Below are 22,864 nucleotides of genomic sequence, written 5' to 3'. Positions count from 1 at the left end.
GCCATAGTTCAGCTTCTTCTGCCTTTTAAAGAGAAACCCAAAGGAAGCAAAATAAATTAACTCTGGGGAGGAGCAACCCCCTGAACCAGGACAAGTGAGGGGTCACCTGCTGGAGAGCAGCTCCATGCAGAAGGACCTGGGAGTGCTAGTGGACAACACGTTGTCAACGAGCCAGCAATGTCCCCTTATGGCCAAGAAGGCTGATGGTTCCTTCCAAACCTCACCATGCTGGGATTCAGGGTTTCTGTGTTTGCCTCAGCTTCAAGTTAAACAGATTCCAATTTTACAATTGAAAAAAAACAAAAATAAACTACAATACAAATTAAAAATTAGTTTTCTCTAATTTTGCAAATGGTTGAACTTGCTGATAGATGACATGCAGATGATAAGAACAAAGCCCTTTTACAGTGTCTTGTGTGTGTGAACTGCAGGATGTGCAGTACTCAGATATCGATTACATGGTGAGGCAAATGGACTTCACCCTCAGCCCACATTTCAGCAGCTTGCCAGCTCTGATTGAGAAGATCCATCGAGAAGGAATGAGGTTTATTCTCATCCTGGTGAGTGTCCAGGCCTGTTTTGAAGTGGTATCATGGTGTAAGAAGGAAAGAAATCCCATAAAATTCTATCCCCTTTCCAGGACCCAGCCATAGCTGCTAATGAAAGCAATTACTTGGCCTTCACCCGAGGCCTGGAGAAGGATATCTTCATCAAATGGCCCAACAGCAATGACATTGTCTATGGAAAGGTGCTACTTTGGAATACTGCCTCTTTTACCACAGAGTCATTGACGTTGCAAAAGACCTTGAAGATCAAGTCCAGCCATCAACCCAGCACCACCATGACCACCAAACCATGTCCCCAAGTTCCATGTGCACACATTTCCTGAACACCTCCAGTGATAGAGACTCCACCACCTCCCTGGGCAGCCTGTTCCAAGGCCTGACCACTCTTGCAGCAAAGAAATTTTTCCTCATCTCCAACCTAAACTATCCCCTGGTGCAACTTGAAGCTGTTTCCCCATCCTGTCACTTGGGTTTGGTTGGAAGAGGCTTTTGAGATTGATCATTGACTCCAACCATGAACCCAGCATTACCAGGGCACCACTAAACCATGTCACTCAGCACCACATCTCCACGGTTTTGAAAGAACTCCAGGGACTGGAACTCTACCACTGCACTGGGCAGCCTGGTCTAGGCTTAGACAACTCTGAAGGAGAAGAAATTGTCCTTCATATACAACCTAAATCTCCCCTGGGGCAACTTAAGGCCATCTCCTCTCATCTTCTTTCTTTTTCCTTGTGAGAAGAGACCAACCCCCACCTGGCTCCTTTCAGGGAGCTGTAGAGAGCAATGAGGTCTCCCCTCAACTGCCTATTCTCCAGAGTAAAAAACCCCAGGTCCCTCAGCTGCTCCTCACCAGCTCTGTTCTCCAGACCCTTCACCAGTCCCATTGCCCTTCTCTGGACATGCTCCAACTACTCAATGTCCTTCTTGGAGCTAGGGACCCAAAACTGAACTCAGGATTTGAGGGTACAATAATCCAAATGCTGATAACCAACACATCAGGTTAGATGTTAGGGAGAGGACTTCTAGCACCCCTTCTTATCCCCAGATTTAGTTGACACATTGAGTGTTGGTGATGGCACCAGCTTGGGTTGCCACTGGATAGTGATTTGGTGAAGCTTTCTTTCTGTTGATATTTATTTTTAATTTTTTTTTCTGGTTGTTTTAACATCTTCTTCCTCCTCCTAGGTCTGGCCAGATCTTCCCAACGTAGAAGTCAATAACAGCCTGGATTGGGATACTCAGGTGGAGGTAAGTAAAGATTAAAATCTTTAGGTTACTGACAAGGAGGGAGTAGCAAAGTCCTGAAGAGACATTTTACGTGATTGGAACTGACTGACAAAATTTGATCTTAGATCAAAAATCAGAAGTTGGATACAAAAAGGTACCAGTTTTCCACTAGAACTTGTTGAACCTCATGCAGTTGTCAGAAATGGGCCAGTACAAGGTTCTGCAGCTGGCTCAGGCCAACACCATGCACAAATCCAGGCTGGGTGCACAGTGGGTTGAGAGCAGCCCTGAAGAAAGAGACTTGGGGGTGTTGGTTGCTGAGAAGCTCCCCATGAGCCAGCAGTGCCCTCATGCAACCCAGCAGGCAGCTGTATGCTGGGCTGCAGCCAGAGGAGCATGGGCAGCAGGGCACAAAAGACACTTTCTGTCCCTTGACTGTGCTCTGCTGAGACCCCCCCTCCAATCCTGCCTCCAGTTCTGGTGTCCCCATCAGAAGAAGGACACAGAGCTCTTGGAGTGAGTCCAGAGGAGGCCACAAGGATGATCCAAGGGCCAGAGCACCTCTGCTATGAGAATAGGCTGAGGGAGCTGGGGTTGTTCAGCCTGGAGAGGAAAAGATTCCAGGGAAACCGTAGAGCTGCTTTCCAACACCTAAAGGGATCCTACAGGAAGGCTGCAGAGGGACCTTCCGTGAGAGTGTGTAGAGACAGGACAAGGAGGAATGGTTTGAAGCTGAGAGAGAGCAGGGTTAGACTGGATCTTAGGAACAAGTCCTTCAGTAGGAGGGTGGTGAAACTCTGGAATAGGTTGCCCAGGGAGGTTGTGGATGCCTCCTGCCTGGGGATTATTCAAGGCCATGTTGGATGAGGCCTTAAGCAGCTGAGTCTAGTTGAGAGGCAACTCTGCCCATGGTGGGGAGGTTGGAGGAGATAATCTCTGAGGTCCCTTCCAACCTGTTCCATTGCGGGATTCTAACATCAGAAAATCCTAAATAACATTGGAGTGAGTGGCAGAAACTTTCCAGACTTTTTGCCAGAATGTCTAAAAAATGTATGAAAATGGTGAACTTTGAAAGAAAAAAATGAGACTTCTTTGTGTTTTAAGAGATTAAACGAAATCCTATCCATTCAGTCCTGTCTCGATGCTTTATTTCTCTTCTCTTTCCACAGCTCTACCGAGCCCATGCAGCCTTTCCAGATTTCTTCCGCAATTCCACCTTGGAATGGTGGGAGAGGGAAATCACTGAGGTCTACTCCAACCCACAAAATGCATCCCTGAGCTTGAAGTTTGATGGCATCTGGATTGTAAGTGTGGGAAACTTATTCAGTTCCTGAGATTTCTCCTGTCTTTTAACCCTAAGATTGTTTGGCAACACCTCAAAACCTCACCAATACCCTGAGGCCTTCAGAATTGTTTTGTTTGGAAAAGATCTTTAAGACCATACAGACCTACCATTCTCTAACTCAACCAAGGCTGGTGCTCAACCATGGCCCTCAGCACCACATCTCTGAGCCTTTGAACCACCTCCAGAGATGGGGATTTAACCACCTCCCTGGGAAGTTTCTGCCAGTCTTTGAGAATCCTTCAAGTGAAGAAGTTTCTTCTGATATCCAAGATGATATCCTTTGGACACCTTTCTTTGGACATCCTTCCTCCAAGGAAAGAAGGATATGGATGTCCTTACCTTGTTGTAAAATTTGGACTTCTCAGGCTTTCTCAAATTGTTATTTCCTTCTGACCTGCCTCATGGCTTTTCTGCAGTGATGTTCTTCATGGGTTGGGTTGGAAAGGACCTTTAAGATCATCTAGTACCAAGCCCCTGTCATGGGCAGGGACAACCTCCTACGAGAACAGGTTATGGAGTCTCCTTCTCTGGGGAGATTCCAAACACACCTGGACAATGAGATGCTGGCGAACCTGCTGTGGGTGACTCTGCTTTAGCAGGGGGGTTGCACTAGATGATCTTCAGGGGTCCCATCCAACATCATCATGCTGGGATTCTTGGATTTCCCTTTCCCTTACCTTTCCCTTACCTTAGGTCCAGCCCAAAGGACAAGAATCTTTATTAGCAAGTTTCAGGAATTTAATAGAATCAGAGAATCATCTGGATTGAAAGAGCCCTCTGAGCTCATAGACTCCAACCATCAACCCAACACCACCATGGCCATTTAAACCATGTCCCCAAGTGCCACGTCCACACATTTCTTGAACACCTCCAGGGATGGTGACTCCACCACTGCCCTGGGCAGCCTGTTCCAGTCATTGAGAAACCCTTCAGTCAAGAAGCTTTTCTCAAGTCCAACCTGAACCATCCTTGGTACAACTTGAGGCCATTTCCTCTCATCACTTGTTACTAGAGAGAAGAAACCAACACCACTTGGCTCCAGCCTCCTTTCAGAGATCTGTAGAGAGCAATGAGGTCTCTCCTCAGCCTCCTCTGCTCCAGGCTGAACACCCCAGGTCCTTCAGCTGCTCCTCACCAACCCTGTTCTGCAGACCCCTCCCCAACTTTGTTGCCCTTCTCTGGATGTGTTCCAGCCCCTCAGTGTCCCTCTTGGAGCAAGGGGCTCAAAACTAAACCCAGTACCAAAGCTGTGGCCTCACCAAGTGTCCAGTCCAGGGGAGCAATCCCTGCCCTGCTCCTGCTGGCCACACCATTGCTAATTCAGGCCAGGCTGCTGGTGACCTTCTTGGCCATCTGGGCACACACTGGCTCATCCATCCTCAGCTGCTATTAACCAACACCTCCAGGTCCTTTTCTGCCAGGCAACTTTCCAGGCACTCTGCCGCAAGCCTGGAGCCTTCATGGGGTTGTTGTGACCCGAGTGCAGGACTCAGCACTTGGTCTTGTTGAACCTCATCCCATTGGGCTCAGCCCATGGATCCACCCTGGCCAGGTCCCTCTGCAGAGCCTTCAACCCTCCTGCACATAAACACTGCCACCCAGTTTAGTGTCATCTGCAAACTTACTGAGGTGCCCTTGATGCCCTCATCCAGCCCATGGATGCAGCCTGGCCAGATCCCTCTGCAGAGCTTTCTGAGCCTCCAACAGATCAACCAGGCCACCCAATTTGGTGTCAGTTTCCATATCTGGAGCTAGGTTACATTGATTTCACTTCTTTCATAGACACAAATCTGCCCTCATCCAGAAACAGAAAATGAAGAGATACAGCTTCTGCCTCCCACACCATGCTGACCAAAGGACTAAGCAGGAGAAAAAAATGAAATCAGCCCAAAGGTGCAAATTGCCTGAGTTTTAGAGAAAATTGTTCCACTGGTGTTTCCCTTTCTGCTTACAGGACATGAATGAACCCTCAAGCTTCATTAACGGCGCAGTTGAAGGCTGTCGGAACCAGGAGCTGAACTTTCCACCCTACTTGCCACGTGGGTCTGATACTTTGGGTCACTCTGGGTTGGGATTAAAATTGATGACCTTAAAAGCCTTTTCCAGTCCAAAAAATTCTAGGATTTTTACAGCCTAGATGTGGCAGAAATGGTCAAAGTTAGGCATCCAAATCTGAAACTGAACTGCTAATAGAAAATCCACCTCAATTTCTGAACTTAAATTTCAGCATTTCCTAAGTTTCTGAACATCAAATTCAAAATTTCCAGACATATTTCAGAACTTCCTACATTTCTGAGTGTAAATTTCAGAATGTCATAAATTTCTGAACATCAGTTTCAGGATTTCCTAAATTTCTGGAATTATATTTCAAATTTTCCTAGATTTATGAACATGAATTACAAAATTTAATAAACTTCTGAATGTAAATTCAAGAATTTCCTTAATTTCTGAACTTATATGTCAGATTTTCCTAAATTTCTGAATATAAATTACAGAATTTCCTTAATTTCTGAAGATAAATTTCAGCATTTCCTAATTTTCTGAAATAGAATTTTGGAATTTCCTACATTTCAGAACTCCAGCTTAAGCATTTCCAAAATTTTTAGACTCAAATTTCTAAATCCAATTTCAGCATTTCATAAAAATATGCAACAAAATTGGAGAATTCCCAGAACTTCTAAAAGAGAATTTTGGCATTTCCTACATTTCTGAAATCCAGTATGAGTGATTTCCTCTGTTTCTGGGATTAATTTTTTAACATTTCCTAAATTTCTGAAGCAAACTATCAGAATTTCTTCCATTTCTTAAGTAAAATTTTCCAAGTTCCTAAATTTCTGTAACTTAATTTCAGCATTTCCCAGATTTCTGAAACTGAATGTCAGCATTTCCCAAATATTTAAGATCCAGTTTCAGAAAATCTAAGAAGACTTCTTTAAGAATTAAAAAAAAAAAACAAACACATAAATATGTAAAAGGAGGAGACAGCTGATCAAGGTGATGCAAATTGGGTGGCCTGGTTGATCTGTTGGAGGCTCAGAAAGCTCTGCAGAGGGACCTGGCCAGGCTGCATCCATGGGCTGGATGAGGGCATCAAGGGCACCTCAGTAAGTTTGCAGATGACACTAAACTGGGTGGCAGTGTTTATGTGCAGGAGGGTTGAAGGCTCTGCAGAGGGACCTGGCCAGGGTGGATCCATGGGCTGAGCCCAATGGGATGAGGTTCAACAAGACCAAGTGCTGAGTCCTGCACTCGGGTCACAACAACCCCATGAAGGCTCCAGGCTTGCGGCAGAGTGCCTGGAAAGTTGCCTGGCAGAAAAGGACCTGGAGGTGTTGGTTAATAGCAGCTGAGGATGGATGAGCCAGTGTGTGCCCAGATGGCCAAGAAGGTCACCAGCAGCCTGGCCTGAATTAGCAATGGTGTGGCCAGCAGGAGCAGGGCAGGGATTGCTCCCCTGGACTGGACACTTGGTGAGGCCACAGCTTTGGTACTGGGTTTAGTTTTGAGCCCCTTGCTCCAAGAGGGACACTGAGGGGCTGGAACACATCCAGAGAAGGGCAACAAAGTTGGGGAGGGGTCTGCAGAACAGGGTTGGTGAGGAGCAGCTGAAGGACCTGGGGTGTTCAGCCTGGAGCAGAGGAGGCTGAGGAGAGACCTCATTGCTCTCTACAGATCTCTGAAAGGAGGCTGGAGCCAAGTGGTGTTGGTTTCTTCTCTCTAGTAACAAGTGATGAGAGGAAATGGCCTCAAGTTGTACCAAGGATGGTTCAGGTTGGACTTGAGAAAAGCTTCTTGACTGAAAGGTTTCTCAATGACTGGAACAGGCTGCCCAGGGCAGTGGTGGAGTCACCATCCCTGGAGGTGTTCAAGAAATGTGTGGACGTGGCACTTGGGGACATGGTTTAAATGGCCATGGTGGTGTTGGGTTGATGGTTGGAGTCTAAACACCTGGAGGTGTTTAAACACCACAGAGATGTGGTGCTGAGGGCCACAGTGGACTTAATAGTCAATGGTCTCCAAGTAGACTGGGTGATCCCCAAGGTTCTTTTCCAACCAAAAGTGTTCCGTCATTCTCTGTCTCCTTGCAATCCCAGCCTGGTGGTCTGTGACCTTCCCATCCCAAGTGTCTCTTCTCCCTGTCCCACAGAGCTAGGCTCACGCTCACTGGGGTTGAGCTTCAAGACTATCTGCATGGAAGCCCAGCAGCAGCTCCCGGATGGGTCCCTGCTGCGGCATTATGACGTCCACAACCTCTATGGCTGGTCCCAGACCAAGCCCACTCTGGAGTATGTTGGCATTTTGATTCTGTTCACTTCTTCTGGCCCTAACAGCCTGGAAAGTCAAGGGTGGGGGCTGGAGTGTTCTAGCAGAAAGTGGCACTCTTTTATCTGTTTCATTCTATTTCTATTTCTATTTCTATTTCTGTTTCTATTTTCTATTTCTATCATCTCTATAATTTCTATTTTCATTTCCATTTCTATTTCTATTTTCAAATTTCTAATAATTTCCATGCAATTCATAATTTATGACTTATTACTAACTTACAGTGTGTCATTGATAATTTATAATTCCATAATTCCTAATTTATAATTTGCAATTTATTCACAATTTCTATTTTCTTAACTATCTTGACCTCCTCTTGACCTGGAAGAAGTTTCCCAGAGAAGTTGCGTAAGCTCCAAGCCTGGAGCTGTTCAAAGCCAGGCTGGATGAGGCCTTGAGCAACCTGGTCTGGTGGGAGGTGGCCCTGCCCATGGCAGGGGGTTGGAACTGAATGATCTTGAAGGTCCCTTCCAACCCAAACCATTCTGTGATCCTAAGTCCTCCACAGGGCTGCTGGTTTTTCAGCCTTCACTGGAAATCCCTCTTTTGGTGCCTCCACCCTTGGCCAATCCATTTTCTAACCATGGATTGGTTGACACTCAGTTCTTAGTGTCTGCAGACCTGTGGAGCACTGCGAATTCCAAGGCTGGGTTTGTGACTGCTTACACTCCTGAGGACAAAGAATCCACCATCTTTAGTTTTGGAATCATGCAGATGACCTTTTACAATCATCTTGAATCTCATCCTGTTGGTTTCTTCTCCCAGCACTCTGCAGATGATTACAAAGGAGCGAGGAATCGTTGTCACCCGCTCCACCTACCCCTCCAGCGGAAGGTGGTCAGGACACTGGCTTGGGGACAACACTGCAGCTTGGAACCAGCTCGATAAATCCATCATTGGTAGGCTGGCACAACTCGTCTCCACGGTTCTCCTTGCTTTCCGCCTTAGTAATCACATTTTTGGGGCCAAAAAAAGAAAAACCACTCAGTTGAGCATGCAGAACTTCCAGACGGTTTCTTCTGGAAGAGTTTTGATTCTTCTTAAACATCTTTTAACTTCATGAAGTTCAACCAGGGCAAGGGCAGGGTCCTGCCCCTGGAGAGGAACAACCCCCTGAACCAGTGCAGGTGAGGAGTCATCTGCTGGGAGGCACCTCCACAGAGAAGGACCTGAGAGGGCTGGTGGACAAGTCGTCCATAAGCCAGCAACGTGCCTTCACGGCCAAGAGGGCCAATGGTGTCCTGGAGTACGTGAGGAAGAATGTGGCCAGCAGGTTCTGGGAGATCCTCCTCTCTCTCTACTATTCCCTAGTGAGACCACACCTGGTGTCCTGGGTCCCATTCTGGACTTCCCAGTTCAAGAGAAACTGGGAACTGCTGGAGAGAGTCCAGTAAAAGCTGCAAAGATGCTGAAGGGCCTGGAATATCTCTGTGAGGAATCCTGGGACTGTTGAGCCTGGAGAAGAGCAGCCTCAGAGGGGATCTGATCATTGCTCAGCAGGAGCCAAAGGATGGGGGGCAAGAGGATGGGACCATACTCTTATCAGTGGTGCCCAGTGACAGGACAAGGGGCAACAGGCAAAAACTGGAACCCAGGAGGTTCCATCAGGAGTAACTTGTTGACTTTGAGGGTGGTGGAAGCCTGGAGCAGGCTGCCCAGAGAGGTTGTGGAATCTCCTTCTCTGAAGAGCTTCCAAGCCCACCTGGCCATTGTGATCCTGGGCAACCTGCTGTGGGTGTCCCTACTTTAGAAGGACTGGATGATCTCCAGAGGTCCCTTCCAACCCAACCATGCTAGGATTCTATGATTCTATGAATTCTTAACACCTGTTAAGAAAGCCTTCATGGTGCCTTCAGGAATTGGACTTGATGGTTTTGAGCCACTCAAATTCAGTCCTTTTCACCTCCCTGCCTCAGATCTGCTGCTTCACCCCTTCAGAACCAGCACTTCTGAAGGAATTCTGGTGATCCTTCTCCCTCTCTGGTGATCTGTCTCATTCTCAATCTTCTTATCCCTCCCCAAACTAAAACCATTTTAATTATCAAATTAATGTCTTTTTATTTTTTTTCCTTGCAGGAATGCTGGACTTCAGCCTCTTTGGAATATCTTACGTAAGATCCTGATTTCCTGCCTTTTGTTTATTTATTTGGTTAGCAAAAATGTACATTTTTGTCAGTGGCTGGTCTTGGCTTCACTCTTTCAGACTGGAGCAGACATCTGTGGCTTCTTTGGAGACTCTGAGTATGAGTTGTGTGCTCGCTGGATGGAGCTTGGTGCTTTCTACCCCTACTCAAGGAACCACAATGGGAACACAGGCAGAGTGAGGGTTGTTGTTTCTTTTAATTTCCCTTTCCCCCCCCCATTTCCCATATTTTGTCTCTCACTGTTTTTAGGTAAAAATGCTAGCTCTAGAAGAAAAAATGTTCATTTTTAACACCTTCCAATTCTACTTAAACCAACCACCTCTACATGACTAAGCTTCAGGGACAACTGCATGAGTGCCAACAAGTCCAAGCACAAGGTCCTGCAGCTGTCTTAGGCCAACCTCAGGCACAAACCCAGGCTGAGTGCAGAGTGGGTTGAGAGCAGCTCTGAAGACAGAATTGGAAGCATTAGGTGATGAGAAGCTCCCCATGAGCCAGTGGTGGCCTCAGTCCATGGATCCAACCTGGCTAGATCGCTCTGTAGAACCTTCCTACCCTTCAGCAGACCAATACTGCCACCCAGCTTAGTGTCATCTGCAGATTCATTGAGGGTGCCTTGTTCCCCTCATCTAGATCACTGATGAAGGTATTGAAGACAACTGGCTGCATCACTGAGCCCTGAGGAACACCATTGGTGACTGGCCACCAGCTGGAGTTAACTCCATTGCCCACCACTATTTGGGGCTGGCCACCAGCTATTTTTTGCCCCAGTGAAGAATCTACACACCCAAGCCATGAGTAACCAGGTTCTCCAGGAGGATGCTGTGGGACACGCTGTCAAAGGCTTTACTGAAGCCCAGGTAGACAGAGCCACAGCCTTTCTCTTGCTTGCTAAGGTGGTCACTGCTGTGAACTTACAGGTGATGTGTAAGATGAAAAGAAAACACTAGGCAAGAAGGGGTTTATATCCCATCCCATCTCATTTATCTCATCCCATCCCATCCCATCCTGTCTCGTCTCATGTCATCTCACCTCACCTCATCTCTGTTCAAAAAATCACTTTTTTTTCCAGAGGCAAGATCCTGTTGCTTGGAATTCAACCTTTGAAGACCTCTCCAGGAGAGTGCTCAACATCCGATACAGCCTCTTGCCCTATTTGTACACTTTGATGTTTGAAGCCCATGCTCACGGCAGCACTGTGGTCCGCCCTCTCCTCCATGAGTAAGTGTGGTCCTTCCTTTTCCGGTCTTCACAGAATCCCAGCATGGTGGGGTTGGAAGGGACCTCTGGAGATCATCCATTCTAACCCCACTGCTCCATCAAGGGCACCCATAGCAGGTTGCCCAGGATCACAATGACCAGGTTGGTTTGGAAGCTCTTCAGAGAAGGAGATTCCACAACCACTCTGGGCAGCCTGCTCCAGGCCTCCACCACCTTCAAAGTCGACAAGTTGCTCCTAATGGAACCTCCTGGGTTTCAGTTCATGCCTGTTGCCCCTTGTTCTGTCACTGAGCATCACTGATAAGAGTCTGGCCCCATCCTCTTGACCCCACCCTTTAGCTCTTGCTGAGCATTGATCAGATCCCCACTGATAAGATTCCAGAATTTCCACTGAAGACCATGGGATTTCTGTGTTCCTCATAAAAAGTTGGGTTTTTGTCCTCCATTTCAGTGATCTTTCTGTTAAAACTTCAAAAAACATCAGGCCTGGAGAACAGGGCTGGTGAGGAACAGCTGAGGGAACTAGGGTTGTTTAACCTGGAGAAGAGGAGGATGAGGGGAGACCTCATTACCCTGTATAATTCCCCAGCCTTCATAGAGTTAGAGAATGGTTGGACTGTATGATCTTGAGAAACTTGGTCTAATTAGGAGATGTTGCAGCCCATAGCACGGGTGGTGTTGCAAGCAGATGGTCTTTAAGGTCCCTCCAAACTCAAACTCATTCTATGATTATATGATCTCAAAAGTCTTTTTCAACTGAAACAATTTGATTGATGAAAGTCCATCCTTGAGGGTCTGACCATGCTTCTGTTCCTTGGCAGGTTTGTGGAAGACAAAGCAACGTGGGACATCTACCGCCAGTTTCTGTGGGGCCCAGCATTGCTCATCAGCCCTGTGCTGGAACAGGTGAAGCACTGGGAACAGAAATAGCCACAAGAAATTAGGGAAAAATGGAGAAAATAGTAAAACCTGATGAAAATATTGGAAGGGACTCAAGCTCAGCTCCACATTTTGGCTTTAATTGGGGACTAACCTAGAACTGTTTGATTTCAGGGAGTCAAGGAGGTGAACGTCTATCTACCAAATGCCCGCTGGTATGACTTCCACACGGTAAGGACCTGCAGATGGGACTGCTTGCTGGGAGATTTTCGTAGAGTCATAGAGTCCAAGAATGGCTCAGGTTGGAAGGGACCTCAGAGATTATCTCCTCCAACCTCCCCACCATGGGCAGAGTTGCCTCTCAACTAGACTCAGCTGCTCAAGGCCTCATCCAACATGGCCTTGAATAATCCCCAGGCAGGAGGCATCCACAACCTCCCTGGGCAACCTATTCCAGAGTTTCACCACCCTTCTACTGAAGGACTTGTTCCTAGGATCCAGTCCAACCCTGCTTTCCTTCAGCTTCAAACCATTGCCCCTTGGCCTGTCTCTATACACCTTCATGAAAACTCCCTATGCAGCCTTTCTGTGGGATCCCTTTAGGTGTTGGAGGGCAGCTCTTGGTCTCCCTGGAGTCTCCTCTCCAGGCTGAACAACCCCAGCTCCCTCAGCCTATTCTCATAGCAGAGGTGCTTCAGCCTTGGTCATCTTTGTGGCCCTCCTCTGGACTCACTCCAAGAGCTCTGTGTCCTTCTTCTGATGGGGACACCAGAACTGGAGGCAGGATTGGAGGGGGGGTCTCAGCAGAGCACAGTCAAGGGACAGAAAGTGTCTTTTGTGCCCTGCTGCCCATGCTCCTCTGGCTGCAGCCCAGCATACAGCTGACCGCTGGGTTGCCTGAGGGCACTGCTGGCTCATGGGGAGCTTCTCAGCAACCAACACCCCCAAGTCTCTTTCTTCAGGGCTGCTTTCAACCCACTGTTCACCCAGCCTGGATTTGTGTCTAAGGCTTCCCCAGTCTAGCTGAACCCTGAACTGGGACTTGCTGAACCTTAAGCAGTGGGCTCTGTGTATATTTTTAATTATTATAAAATTTCATTCCAAAGACATTTTTTTAAGGGTGATTGAACAACTATTTATTTATTTTTAAACTTATTTTGTGTTTTTTAATCATTTATAGGATGAGTATGTTGGCTTTAGAGGACAATTCAGGACTTTACCCGCTCCTCTGGAACATATCAACCTGCACATCCGTGGTGGTTACATCCTTGCCCAGCAGAGCCCTGCCAACACCACATTTTACAGGTAAGAGCAGAAGAAATCAAGAATTAAAATGTCTTTAATAAATTTTCTTTTTTTTCCCCCATTTTTTTATGGCATATGTTCAGTCAGTGGCCTGTGATATAGTTTATGATCAAATTTACAAGCCAGAAATCTGATAAAATATGAATATGATTTATTAGATATCAAAAATTATCCTTCTGAGCTAATTTGATCCACATTCATTTGCCTGGTTGATGATAGGTTGATTACACACCATAGGACAGTAATGAATAATGGAATAACAGTCTAGAAAAATCAGAAACTTGGAATACAGTGGAAGAAACTGGAAACTCTTATAATGTGAGAACAAACATCTATGCTGCCTTGGGAGGTAGAACAGACCCTCCCGGCCTCACTGTGGAGTTAAGCCACAGAGAAACAGTCTGTGAACTTTAGAAATAACCAAGTAAATTAGCTTTAGTTACTCACAAACTGCTGAGCTTCTAGTCACCAAAACCTTTACCAAATGAAGAGATACATGGAGCTGCAACTTGTAATCCAAAGGGCAGGGATAATCCAAAGACAAATTTCAAAACTGGAGGAAGTGAGGGAGAGAAAGTGGTGTGGTGTGGCCCCGGACCCAAAATGCTGCTACTAGGACAAAAGCAGGTAATCACCCTGAAGACAGGCACGAGGTGGGTGTGGGCTTTCGAATTATCCCCTATAAATTCCCCACTGGAAAACTGAATGGCCCAGTGGCAGATCACCTTTTGAAATATAGCCAATCAGTTCAAAATGCTGTATGTCGGGCAAACTGTACATGCCTTCTCAACTAGCCTCTGACACGTGGAGTTATCTATGCAGAACGTGTGGCACGGGGTCCAGCCTCCACCTCCACCAGACAGCCTCAACATCACCTGCCTATTGGCACCTCCACCTCAAACCTGGACCCTTCAACAAGGAGGGAGAAAAGGCAGTGGCCAAACAGTTTTAGCTCGTTCATTAATGCCTCTTCCAGGACAGCCTGGCAGACCTCATCTGTCTTAAATTTTTCTGGGCTCCTCTGGAAAGAAGAATTTGGGAGCTTAATGTTCATGGAGCTTTGGAGTATCTCCTGCAGTCCTGGAAAGATCCCTCTGTGGGAGGACCTTAAATTTAACACATTTTTTCTCATTTTGGTTTTCTTTACTTTTTAAAAATATCTTTATAAATTATCTGGATGAGGGCATCAAGGGCACCCTCAGTAAGTTTGCAGATGACACTAAACTGGGTGGCAGTGTTAATGTGCTGGAGGGTTGAAGGCTCTGCAGAGAGACCTGGCCAGGGTGGATCTATGGGCTGAGCCCAATGGGATGAGGTCCTGCAAGGCCAAGTGCTGGGTCCTGCACTTAGGTCACAACAACCCCATGAAGGCTCCAGGCTTGCGGGAGAGTGCCTGGAAACTGTCCAACAAAGAAAGACGTCGGGTCGTTGGACAACAGTCAGCTGAAGATGAGCCAGGGTGTGCCCAGGTGGCCAAGAAGGCCACCAGCAGCCTGGCTTGGATTAGCAATGGTGTGGTCAGCAGAAGCAGGGCAGGGATTGCTGCCCTGGACTGGACACTGGTGAGGCCATACCTTGAGCATTGGGTTCTGGTTTGGGCCCATCACTTCAAGAAGGACATTGAGGGGCTGGAGCAGGTCAAGAGAAGGGCAACAAAGTTGGTGAAGGGTCTGGAGAACAGGGCTGGTGAGGAGCAACTGAGGGAGCTGGAGTTGTTTAGTCTGAAGAAGAGCAGGCTGAGGGCAGTCCTCACTGCTGTCTGCAAGTGCCTGAAAGGAGGTTGGAGCAAGGTGTTTGTCTCTGGTCTCTTCTCCCTAGTATGAAGCAACAGGACAAGAAGAAATGGCCTCAAATTGTACCAGGGGAGGTTTAGCTAGGATAGTCGAAGAAAATTCCTGTCTGAAAGGGTTCATAAAGACTGCAACAGGGATTGCTTGAATGCCCATCCCTGAAGGTGTTTCAAAGATGCAGCAACGTAGTCATAGCTTAGCACCAGGTTCAGTATAGAGTAGTAAATGCTGGACTCAATGATCTTCAAGCGCTTTTCCAACCTAAACAGTTCTGTGATTCTCCCCAAAACCTCCCTTAAATCATAGAATGGGTTGAACAGGACCAATAAACGTCATCTTTGATGAGAAGCTCCCCATGAGCCAGCCGTACCCTCATGCTGCCCAGCAGGCAGCCATGTGCTGGGCTGCATCCGGAGGAATGCGGCCAGCAGAGCAAGAGAGGGGATTCTGCCCTTTGGCGCTGCTCTGCTGAGACTCCACCTCCAATTCTGCCTCCAATTCTGATGTCCCCAGCAGAAGAAGGACACAGAGCTGTTGGAATGAGTCCAGAGGAGGCCACAAAGATGATTCAAGGGCTGGAGCACCTCTGCTATGAGAATAGGCCGAGAGAGCTGGGGTTGTTCAGCCTGGAGAAGAGAAGGCTCTGGTGGGACCTTAGAGCTGCTTTCCAATACCTGAAGGGATCCTACAGGAAGGCTGCAGAATGGCTTTCCATGAGGGTGTCTAGAGACAGGACAAAGGGGAATGGTTTGAAGCTGAAGGAGAGCAGGGTTAGACTGGATCTTAGGAACAAGTTCTTCAGTAGGAGGGTGGTGGGGCCCTGGAATAGGTAGCCCAGGGAGATTGTGGATGCCTCCTGCCTGGGGGGTTATTCAAGGCCATGTTGGAAAAGGCCTTGAGCAGCTGAATCTAGCTGAGAGTTATCCTTGACCATGGTGAAGCAGTTGGAGTTGATTATCTCTGAGGCCCCTGCCAACCTGAGACATTCTATGACTGTTTCAAATAATTGATGGTGCTTGAGGAACATAAAAAGTGATCCCCTCTTTCTCTCCATAGCCGGCAGAACCCCCTGTCCCTGACCGTGGCACTGAGTGATGCCCAGCTGGCTGTAGGGCAGCTGTACTGGGACGATGGAGTTCGCAATGGTGAGCACCAGCAGTGAGCTCCTGTCAGTCAAGGGTTCCTGTGTCACCATCCCATGAAGTCTTCATTTTGTTGTCTGCCTGTGCAGCATGGGATGGGAGCCTGAGCAGAAGCCAGGAAAAATGGCTGCAAAATGATAAAATGTAATTAATCAAAGTTAAGAATGTAGGAAAATGTTTAAATGTAAGGAATTAGAATTGCAGCAAATTTGTTACACTGAATTAATTAAACTAAAATGAGAGCAAAATTGTTGAGCAGAATTCATTCATGAAGTTTTGGCAAATTAATCACATTTGTCAATCACATTGATAAAATTTACTAAGGTGAATGAAAATTACACCAAAATTATTAAAGTGAGACTACAGCAAAAGGATTAAATTGAATTAAAGAGGCAATAAAATTATTAAATTTATGTAGTCAAAATGACAGTGAATTTATTAAATTTAATAAATTAAACTAATAGATTTTATTTGTTTAATTAAAATTATCAATTAAAATTTAATTAACAATATTTAATTACTATTATTTTTATTTTAACTTTATTTATTAAATTAAATTTATAACATTTATTAAATTTCTGTAATTTAATAAATTGAAAATTCCAGTAACATTGGTAAACATAATTCAATGAAATTAGAGGAAATGTATTACAATTAATTAAAATAAAATTACCTTAAAAGAAGTAAATTTAAGTAAACCATGATTCCCCTAAGGGGATTAAACAGAATTGCATAAAACTATTTAAAAAACAATATCGACAGGAAGAAGGCTTTGTCCTGTTGAACCTCATGGTTCCTTCATACCAAACACTTGAAATCCTTTTTGGATATGACACAGCGAGCACTCTCTTACTCTATATAAAATTAAGAAAATTTGTGTAAAATCAAATAAATTAGGGTAAAACAATGAAAATTCAGATAAAATCAACTAAAGTTTGGGTAAAATCTATTAAAATTAGGGTAAAATCAATTAAAATTAAGGGAAATAAAAAATCAGTGTGAAATCAATTAAAACTAGGATAAAATCAACTAAAATGAAAGTGAAATCCTCAAAATCTGACTTTATTTTGTCTTACAGCTGCCTATGAGGACGGCGTCTACCTGCTGGCCTTGTTCACAGCCACCCAGGTACGTCATGTTGCCACAGGGGTTTGGGTGCCTGGCAGGGGCTGTTTTTAATCAAACTGCTTTAATTTGCCCTTTTCTTCAAGATTTTGATACCACTTCACATCCTCTGTGCTGGCTGAACTCTTCTCTAGTGTGATGGGAAAGATGGAATTGAGGATTACAGAGGGAAAAAAACAACAAAAAAAGGGATGTTTGGAATTGTCTGGGGGCAAGATGAGTAGGCAAGGGAGTGGGCTGGAGTGAGGCCAATCCACACTGTTAACAAATTTACTGAATTTATAAACAATATTACAAATATGGATATTAATAAAATATTAATAACTTTGTATTAATATGAAAAATTGCCAAAAACTTATTAAATAGTTTCGGTGTATGGTTAGAATATATATTTACAACAGGAATGTACAATATTTAGGCAAATATAACAATTTTATGCAAACTGGGAGAAACAGGGAAAGAGAGGATTCCTGGGAGCAAAATGGCACTTGACCATGGGGAAGTCTCAACAAGAACTCTTAAGTCAAAGAGGCAATGAATTAATTACTCACAGCTGATTCTACCCAAGTGGGGAGTGCTGCTGCTGTGTATTAGCTGTTGAGGCTTTTTGGGGCGCTCTCGTGCGCCACGAACGGCTGGTTGCCACACGATCTTGGGGTTGGTCTGGCTTCAGCGGCCAGCAGGTGGTTTATGACACTTCTTGCAACAGGCATTTGCTTTGTCCTGGGTAAACTGAGGCACAGCAAAATTCTAGTTGCAAGGGGAAGCAAGGCTTGGCTCCGGCTCTGAAGCTTACGGCTTCTCTAGCTTGCAGTGGGTAGGCTCGTAGCTTTTATCCCAGGCTCTGAACCGGACAACTCAAGGCGAGGCAACTTGAGGCAATTTCAAGCAAGGCAGGTCCAAGCAGGTTCAAGCAAAGCAAGGCAAAGGCAGCTAAGAATCGGCATATATATACATCTTGCCTGAGATTCAATTGAGCCAATAGGGCAACTGAAGCCAGCACATAGTTACCCCATGAAATGGAGTTCTGCGAGGCTGTGGCCATAAAAGGCAGAAACATAGGCCTGATATGGGAGGATCGGTGGCCAGTACATCTGTTCTTATCCCAGAAGTAGACTTGTTCACCCAGACATGTTGGGTTCTCTTTTTTGTTCCTCGTCCTGCATTACCCTGATTTCTGCAGGAAGGAGGAGACATATCATGTCTAGACATATCAGGGTCTGTTTGGATTTGTTCTGGACCTGTTTGGCCCTACCATGACACACACATCTAAAACTATTGATAAATTTGTATTATTTTATATCCACTTATAGCATTGTTATTATTTTATTAGATTGTTCTACTAGATTTTTCTATTTTTCTATTATTTTAGTATGGTATGGTATGATATGATATGAAATGAAACTATGTATTACATTATAATTTTACCTTCTGGGCTGCATGAGGGCGCTGCTGGCTCATGGGGAGCTCCTCATCACCCAACAGCCCCAAGTCTCTTTCTTCAGGGCTTCTCTCAACCCTCTCTGCACCCAACCTGGATTTGGCCTGACCCAGCTGCAGGACCTGGGTACATTAAGAAGAATGTGTCCAGCAGATCAAGGGAGGTTCTCCTTCCCATCTACTCTGCCCTAGTGAGGCCCCACCTAGAATATTGCATCCATTTCTGGGCTTCCCAGTCCAGGGGGCAGGTATCTACTTGAGAGAGTCCCAGAGGGCTACAAGGATGATGAAAGGACTGCAGCACTGCCTGATGAAGAAAGGCTGAGAAGCCTGGGGCGGTTTAGTCTGGAGAAGAGAAGATTGAGAAGGGATCTAGTAAATATTTATAAATATCTGAGGGCTAAGTGTCAAGAGAGAAGGGACAGGCTCTGCTCACATGTGTCCTGTGATAGAACAAGGGGCAATGGATGGGAACAACAGCACCGGAAGTTTCACCTCAACATGAGGAAGAACTTTACTGTAAGGGTCACAGAACACTGGAACAGGCTCCCCAAAAAGGTTTGAAAGTCTCCTTCTCTGCAGACTTTCAAGACTGATCTGGGTTTGTTCCAGTGTGACCTGCACTGGATTCTACGGTCCTGCTCTGGCAGGGGGGTTGGACTCAAAGATCTCCAGAGTTCCCTTCCAAACCCTAACAACCTGTGATCCTGTGACCTTGCACTTTGACTTCAATTAAGCAAATATTTCAGCAAATTTAGCAAAATTCCTGCAGGCTTTGAGCAATAACCTGTGGAGGTACAGAAATCTTTCCACTAAATTCAGGACTTTGGGAAACTTCACAGAATTAAAGGAAAATTATTTTTAGAAAAAGGCTGGAATTAAGAAAATGTGTTGGTTTAGTTCTTTATAATTGTATTCTGTCAAATTCATATCAGGACAAATTTATTTAATATTCAGCTGGCAGAGGAGTTGGAAAGAGATCTGGAAAGGTGGAGGAAAAAATGGGAAAATCAAAGAAATAACATTTTATTTATTTTTTAATGGAACAAAAAGGGAAGAACAAAGAAAGAAAAACTTTTTAAGCCTTAAGTGGGATGAAAAAAAAGCTTTTTTTTTTTTACAAGAAGAAAGCACTGATTTTAATTTGTCCTTTCCCTTCAGAACATTTTAGAGATCAAGGTTCTGCACTGTGGCTATGTTGATCCAAACAACTTGAAGTTCACTCAGGTGAAGGTTTTGGGGGTAACCTCAGCTGCTCACAAGGTGACAGTGTCACAGAATGGCCAACAGATTCCATCTCCTCATGCTGTGACCTACAACAGCCAAAAACAGGTAAATCAGAGGGGCTTGGGGGACATCCTGGCTTTGAAAGAGGGGAGGAAGGAGATTCTTGCCCCTTTTCTTCACCCTTCTGAGACCCCACCTGCAGTGGTGAGGCCAGCTCTGGAGTCCTGAACACAGCAAAGACAGGGGCCTGTTGGAGTGGGGCCAGAGTCTAATTGGAAGCCCTCTGCTGAGGGCTGAGAGATCTCTCTCAGACTGAGAGATCTGATGTTGTTCATCCTGGAGAAGAGAAGGCTCCAGGAAGACCTTCTAGTAGCCTTTCAGTGCTTCAAGGGTCCTCAAAGAAAGCTGGGGACAGACTTTTGTGCATGGCCTCTTGGTACAGGACAAGGGATGATGGTTTGAACTCCAAGAGGGAGATTCAGAGTGGTAAGAAGGGAGAAATGTTTGACACTGAGGGTCCTGAGACCCTGGCCCAGGTTGCCCAGAGAGCTGGAAGATGCCTCATCCTTGGTTTGTTTGGGGCTTTGGGCAACCTGCTCTAGTTAGGGATGTCCCTTCTGGCTGCAGGGGGTTGGACTTGAAAGTTCCTGTCCCACCCAAACCAGTCTGGGATTCCATGAAACACCTGGGGACTGACCTCTTGTTTGTCATGATCTCCAAGATCTCTTTGCTCACTGCAGTAAGCCCACCAAGATCTAAGAAAAACTCAGGGCACTTTGATGACCCTTTTTTTTCCCTCCAGAATGAATGAAATCTCATCACAGGTCATGGTCATACTGTATTGATGCACAAATTGATTAAAAACACATTAACTGACTAAAAATACATCATTATTATGGAAGAGGAAGGCCCAGAATGGAACTGGTGGAGCAATTCTAGAGCAGCAGAGCATGTTTAGGGCTGGAATAATAGAATTTAAGATCATTTAATATAATGAAATATAACAAGATAAAATAGATCAGATAAGATTAGATCAGATCACAGCATCACAGGATGGTAGGGGTTGGAAAGGATCTCCAGAGATAATCCAGTCCAACCCCACTGCCAGAGCAGGATCACCCAGGGCAGGTCACACAGGAACACAACCAAGTTGGTTTTGAAAGCCTCCAGGGGAGACTCCACAACCTCTCTGGGCAGCCTGCTCCAGCACCCTCACACCAAACAAGTTTTTTCTCATGTTGAGGTGGAACCTCCTGTGGTCTGACTTGCTCCTGTTGTTCCTTGTCCTATCACTGGGCACAGGTTGGAGAGCTTGGTGGGGAATCTCATGAGGTTCAAGAAGGACAAGAGCAGAGTCCTTCATCTGGGGAGGAACAACACCAGGCTCCAGGACAAACTAGGGGTTGCTGCTGGAAAGCAGCTCCATGGAGAAGGACCCTGGAGTCCTAATGGATAGCAAGTTCTCCATGGGACAGCAATGTGCCCTTGTAGCCAAGAGGGCAAATAGCATCCTGGGGTGCATCAAAAAAAGTGTCCTGCAGATCTAGGGAGGTTCTCCTGCCCCTCTACTCTGCCCTGGTGAGACCCCACCTCGGATACCGTGTCCAGTTTTGGGCTACCCAGTTCAAGAGAGACAGGGAACTGCTGGAGAGAGGCCAATGGAGGCTACTAGGATGATGAAGGGGCTGTAATTTCTCTGCTATGAAGAAAGACTGAGAGCCCTGGGGCTGTATACTCTGGAGAGGAGAATGCCAAGAAGGGACCTTCTCAATGTCTGCAAATACCTGAGGGGTAGGTGTCAAGAGGAAGGTGCCAGGCTCTTTTTGGTGCTGCCCAGTGACAGAATGCTACAGTGTGGTGGGATGAAATTCCCCTCCCACATTAACCACTCCAGACTAGCTCAGTTCAGAAGCAAATGAAGCTTGTATTTTACAGGCAAAACTACAATCTATAATGCAACGCAACGAATATGTACAGACACTCTTCACAACATTTACAAATATGTACTATTAACAGAAAAACACAACAAAGCCCCTGGCCCAAGAGGGGCCCTGCTTCTTTCCCCTCTCCCCTCCCCCCCCTTCCCAGAGCTAGCAGGCAAAGGGGAAGAAAGCCAAGAAGCAGAGAGGTTGTTAGAAACTTAGCTTTCAAGGTCAGTATGCAGGGAGTGTGTTATCTCCAAAAGCCAGAAGAGAAACACAGAACTGCCCAGCAAAGACCAGACAGAAAGGACTGAGAGACTGCCTGTCCCTTGTTTTGAGTACTGACTCTTAAACATTTTCTCTCTCCAATGAAGTGTTTAGAATAATCATTATTTCGCTTTCTTACACCCAGTTGTGATTTTTTTTTTACATTCTTTTAACTTTCTGCTTGAACTCCGTGAGAAGAAATTAAAAGTGTAGCCTTAGAACCATCACACAGGACAAGAACAAGGGCTACAAGTTAGAAGCTAGGATGTTCCACCTCAGCATAAGGAGAAATTTCTTTATGGTGAGGGTGCTGGAGCCCTGGAGCAGGCTGCCAGAGAGATTGTGGAGTCTCCTTCTCTAGAGACCCACCTGGATGTGCTCCTGTGTGGTCTGCCCTGGGTGATCATGCTCTGGCTGGGGTTGGCAAAGAGAATGAACCTGGACTAAGAAGCTGCTGTCTTCTCTGAGCTCCAGTAAACCCTTGAGACCTTCAGAGCAGGGTCACTCATGGCTTTTGATTTTTTTGTTGTTTGTTATTTTGTTTGTTTCTTAAAGGTCCTGGAAATCACCCACCTGGAACTTCAGCTGGGCCAAGACTACAAGTTAGAGTGGAGTTAAAAATGCCTTCTGAGATTGCTAGCCAGAGAACAGGAGCTGAAACCTTCACAAACTGTTTTTTTGTCCTTCTCCTTCTGCCTCTTGGACTTCTTAAAACACTCTGCACCATCACAAAGTTTGTGAGAAGTTATTCTTAGCAGGAAGGAGCTGTGGTTTGGTGTTGATCACAGCCTACCCACACCTCATCAATCATTAAATCAGAGAATCACAGAAAGTGTTGGGTTGGAATTAGCCAGTTCCACCCCCCACCCTGCCATGGAGGGGGACATCTTCCATTAGACCAGGCTGGTCAGAGACCTCATCCTCAAACACTTCCAAAA

General features: G+C 45.8%; 1 protein-coding gene across 2 annotated transcripts in view; it reads left to right on the top strand.

Moving 5' to 3' along the window:
* Positions 1-22,544, top strand: part of LOC128980092 (maltase-glucoamylase-like) — an 88,994-nt gene extending 66,450 nt beyond the window's left edge. For both annotated transcript variants that reach the window (XM_054398532.1, XM_054398531.1), the window contains 17 exons: positions 432-560; positions 641-748; positions 1,755-1,817; positions 2,966-3,100; positions 5,096-5,180; positions 7,289-7,427; positions 8,230-8,363; positions 9,541-9,575; positions 9,668-9,784; positions 10,681-10,829; positions 11,651-11,735; positions 11,883-11,939; positions 12,889-13,013; positions 15,860-15,948; positions 17,024-17,073; positions 19,672-19,842; positions 22,482-22,544. In XM_054398532.1, coding sequence (XP_054254507.1) covers positions 432-560; positions 641-748; positions 1,755-1,817; positions 2,966-3,100; positions 5,096-5,180; positions 7,289-7,427; positions 8,230-8,363; positions 9,541-9,575; positions 9,668-9,784; positions 10,681-10,829; positions 11,651-11,735; positions 11,883-11,939; positions 12,889-13,013; positions 15,860-15,948; positions 17,024-17,073; positions 19,672-19,842; positions 22,482-22,544 — 1,734 coding nt within the window. The remainder of the gene's footprint in view (positions 1-431; positions 561-640; positions 749-1,754; positions 1,818-2,965; positions 3,101-5,095; positions 5,181-7,288; positions 7,428-8,229; positions 8,364-9,540; positions 9,576-9,667; positions 9,785-10,680; positions 10,830-11,650; positions 11,736-11,882; positions 11,940-12,888; positions 13,014-15,859; positions 15,949-17,023; positions 17,074-19,671; positions 19,843-22,481) is intronic.
* The last annotated feature ends 320 nt before the right edge of the window (positions 22,545-22,864 follow it).

Source organism: Indicator indicator, unplaced genomic scaffold, assembly GCF_027791375.1.
Source record: "Indicator indicator isolate 239-I01 unplaced genomic scaffold, UM_Iind_1.1 iindUn_scaffold_63, whole genome shotgun sequence".
NCBI lineage: Eukaryota > Metazoa > Chordata > Aves > Piciformes > Indicatoridae > Indicator > Indicator indicator.
This window is presented reverse-complemented; position numbering and strand designations above follow the sequence as displayed.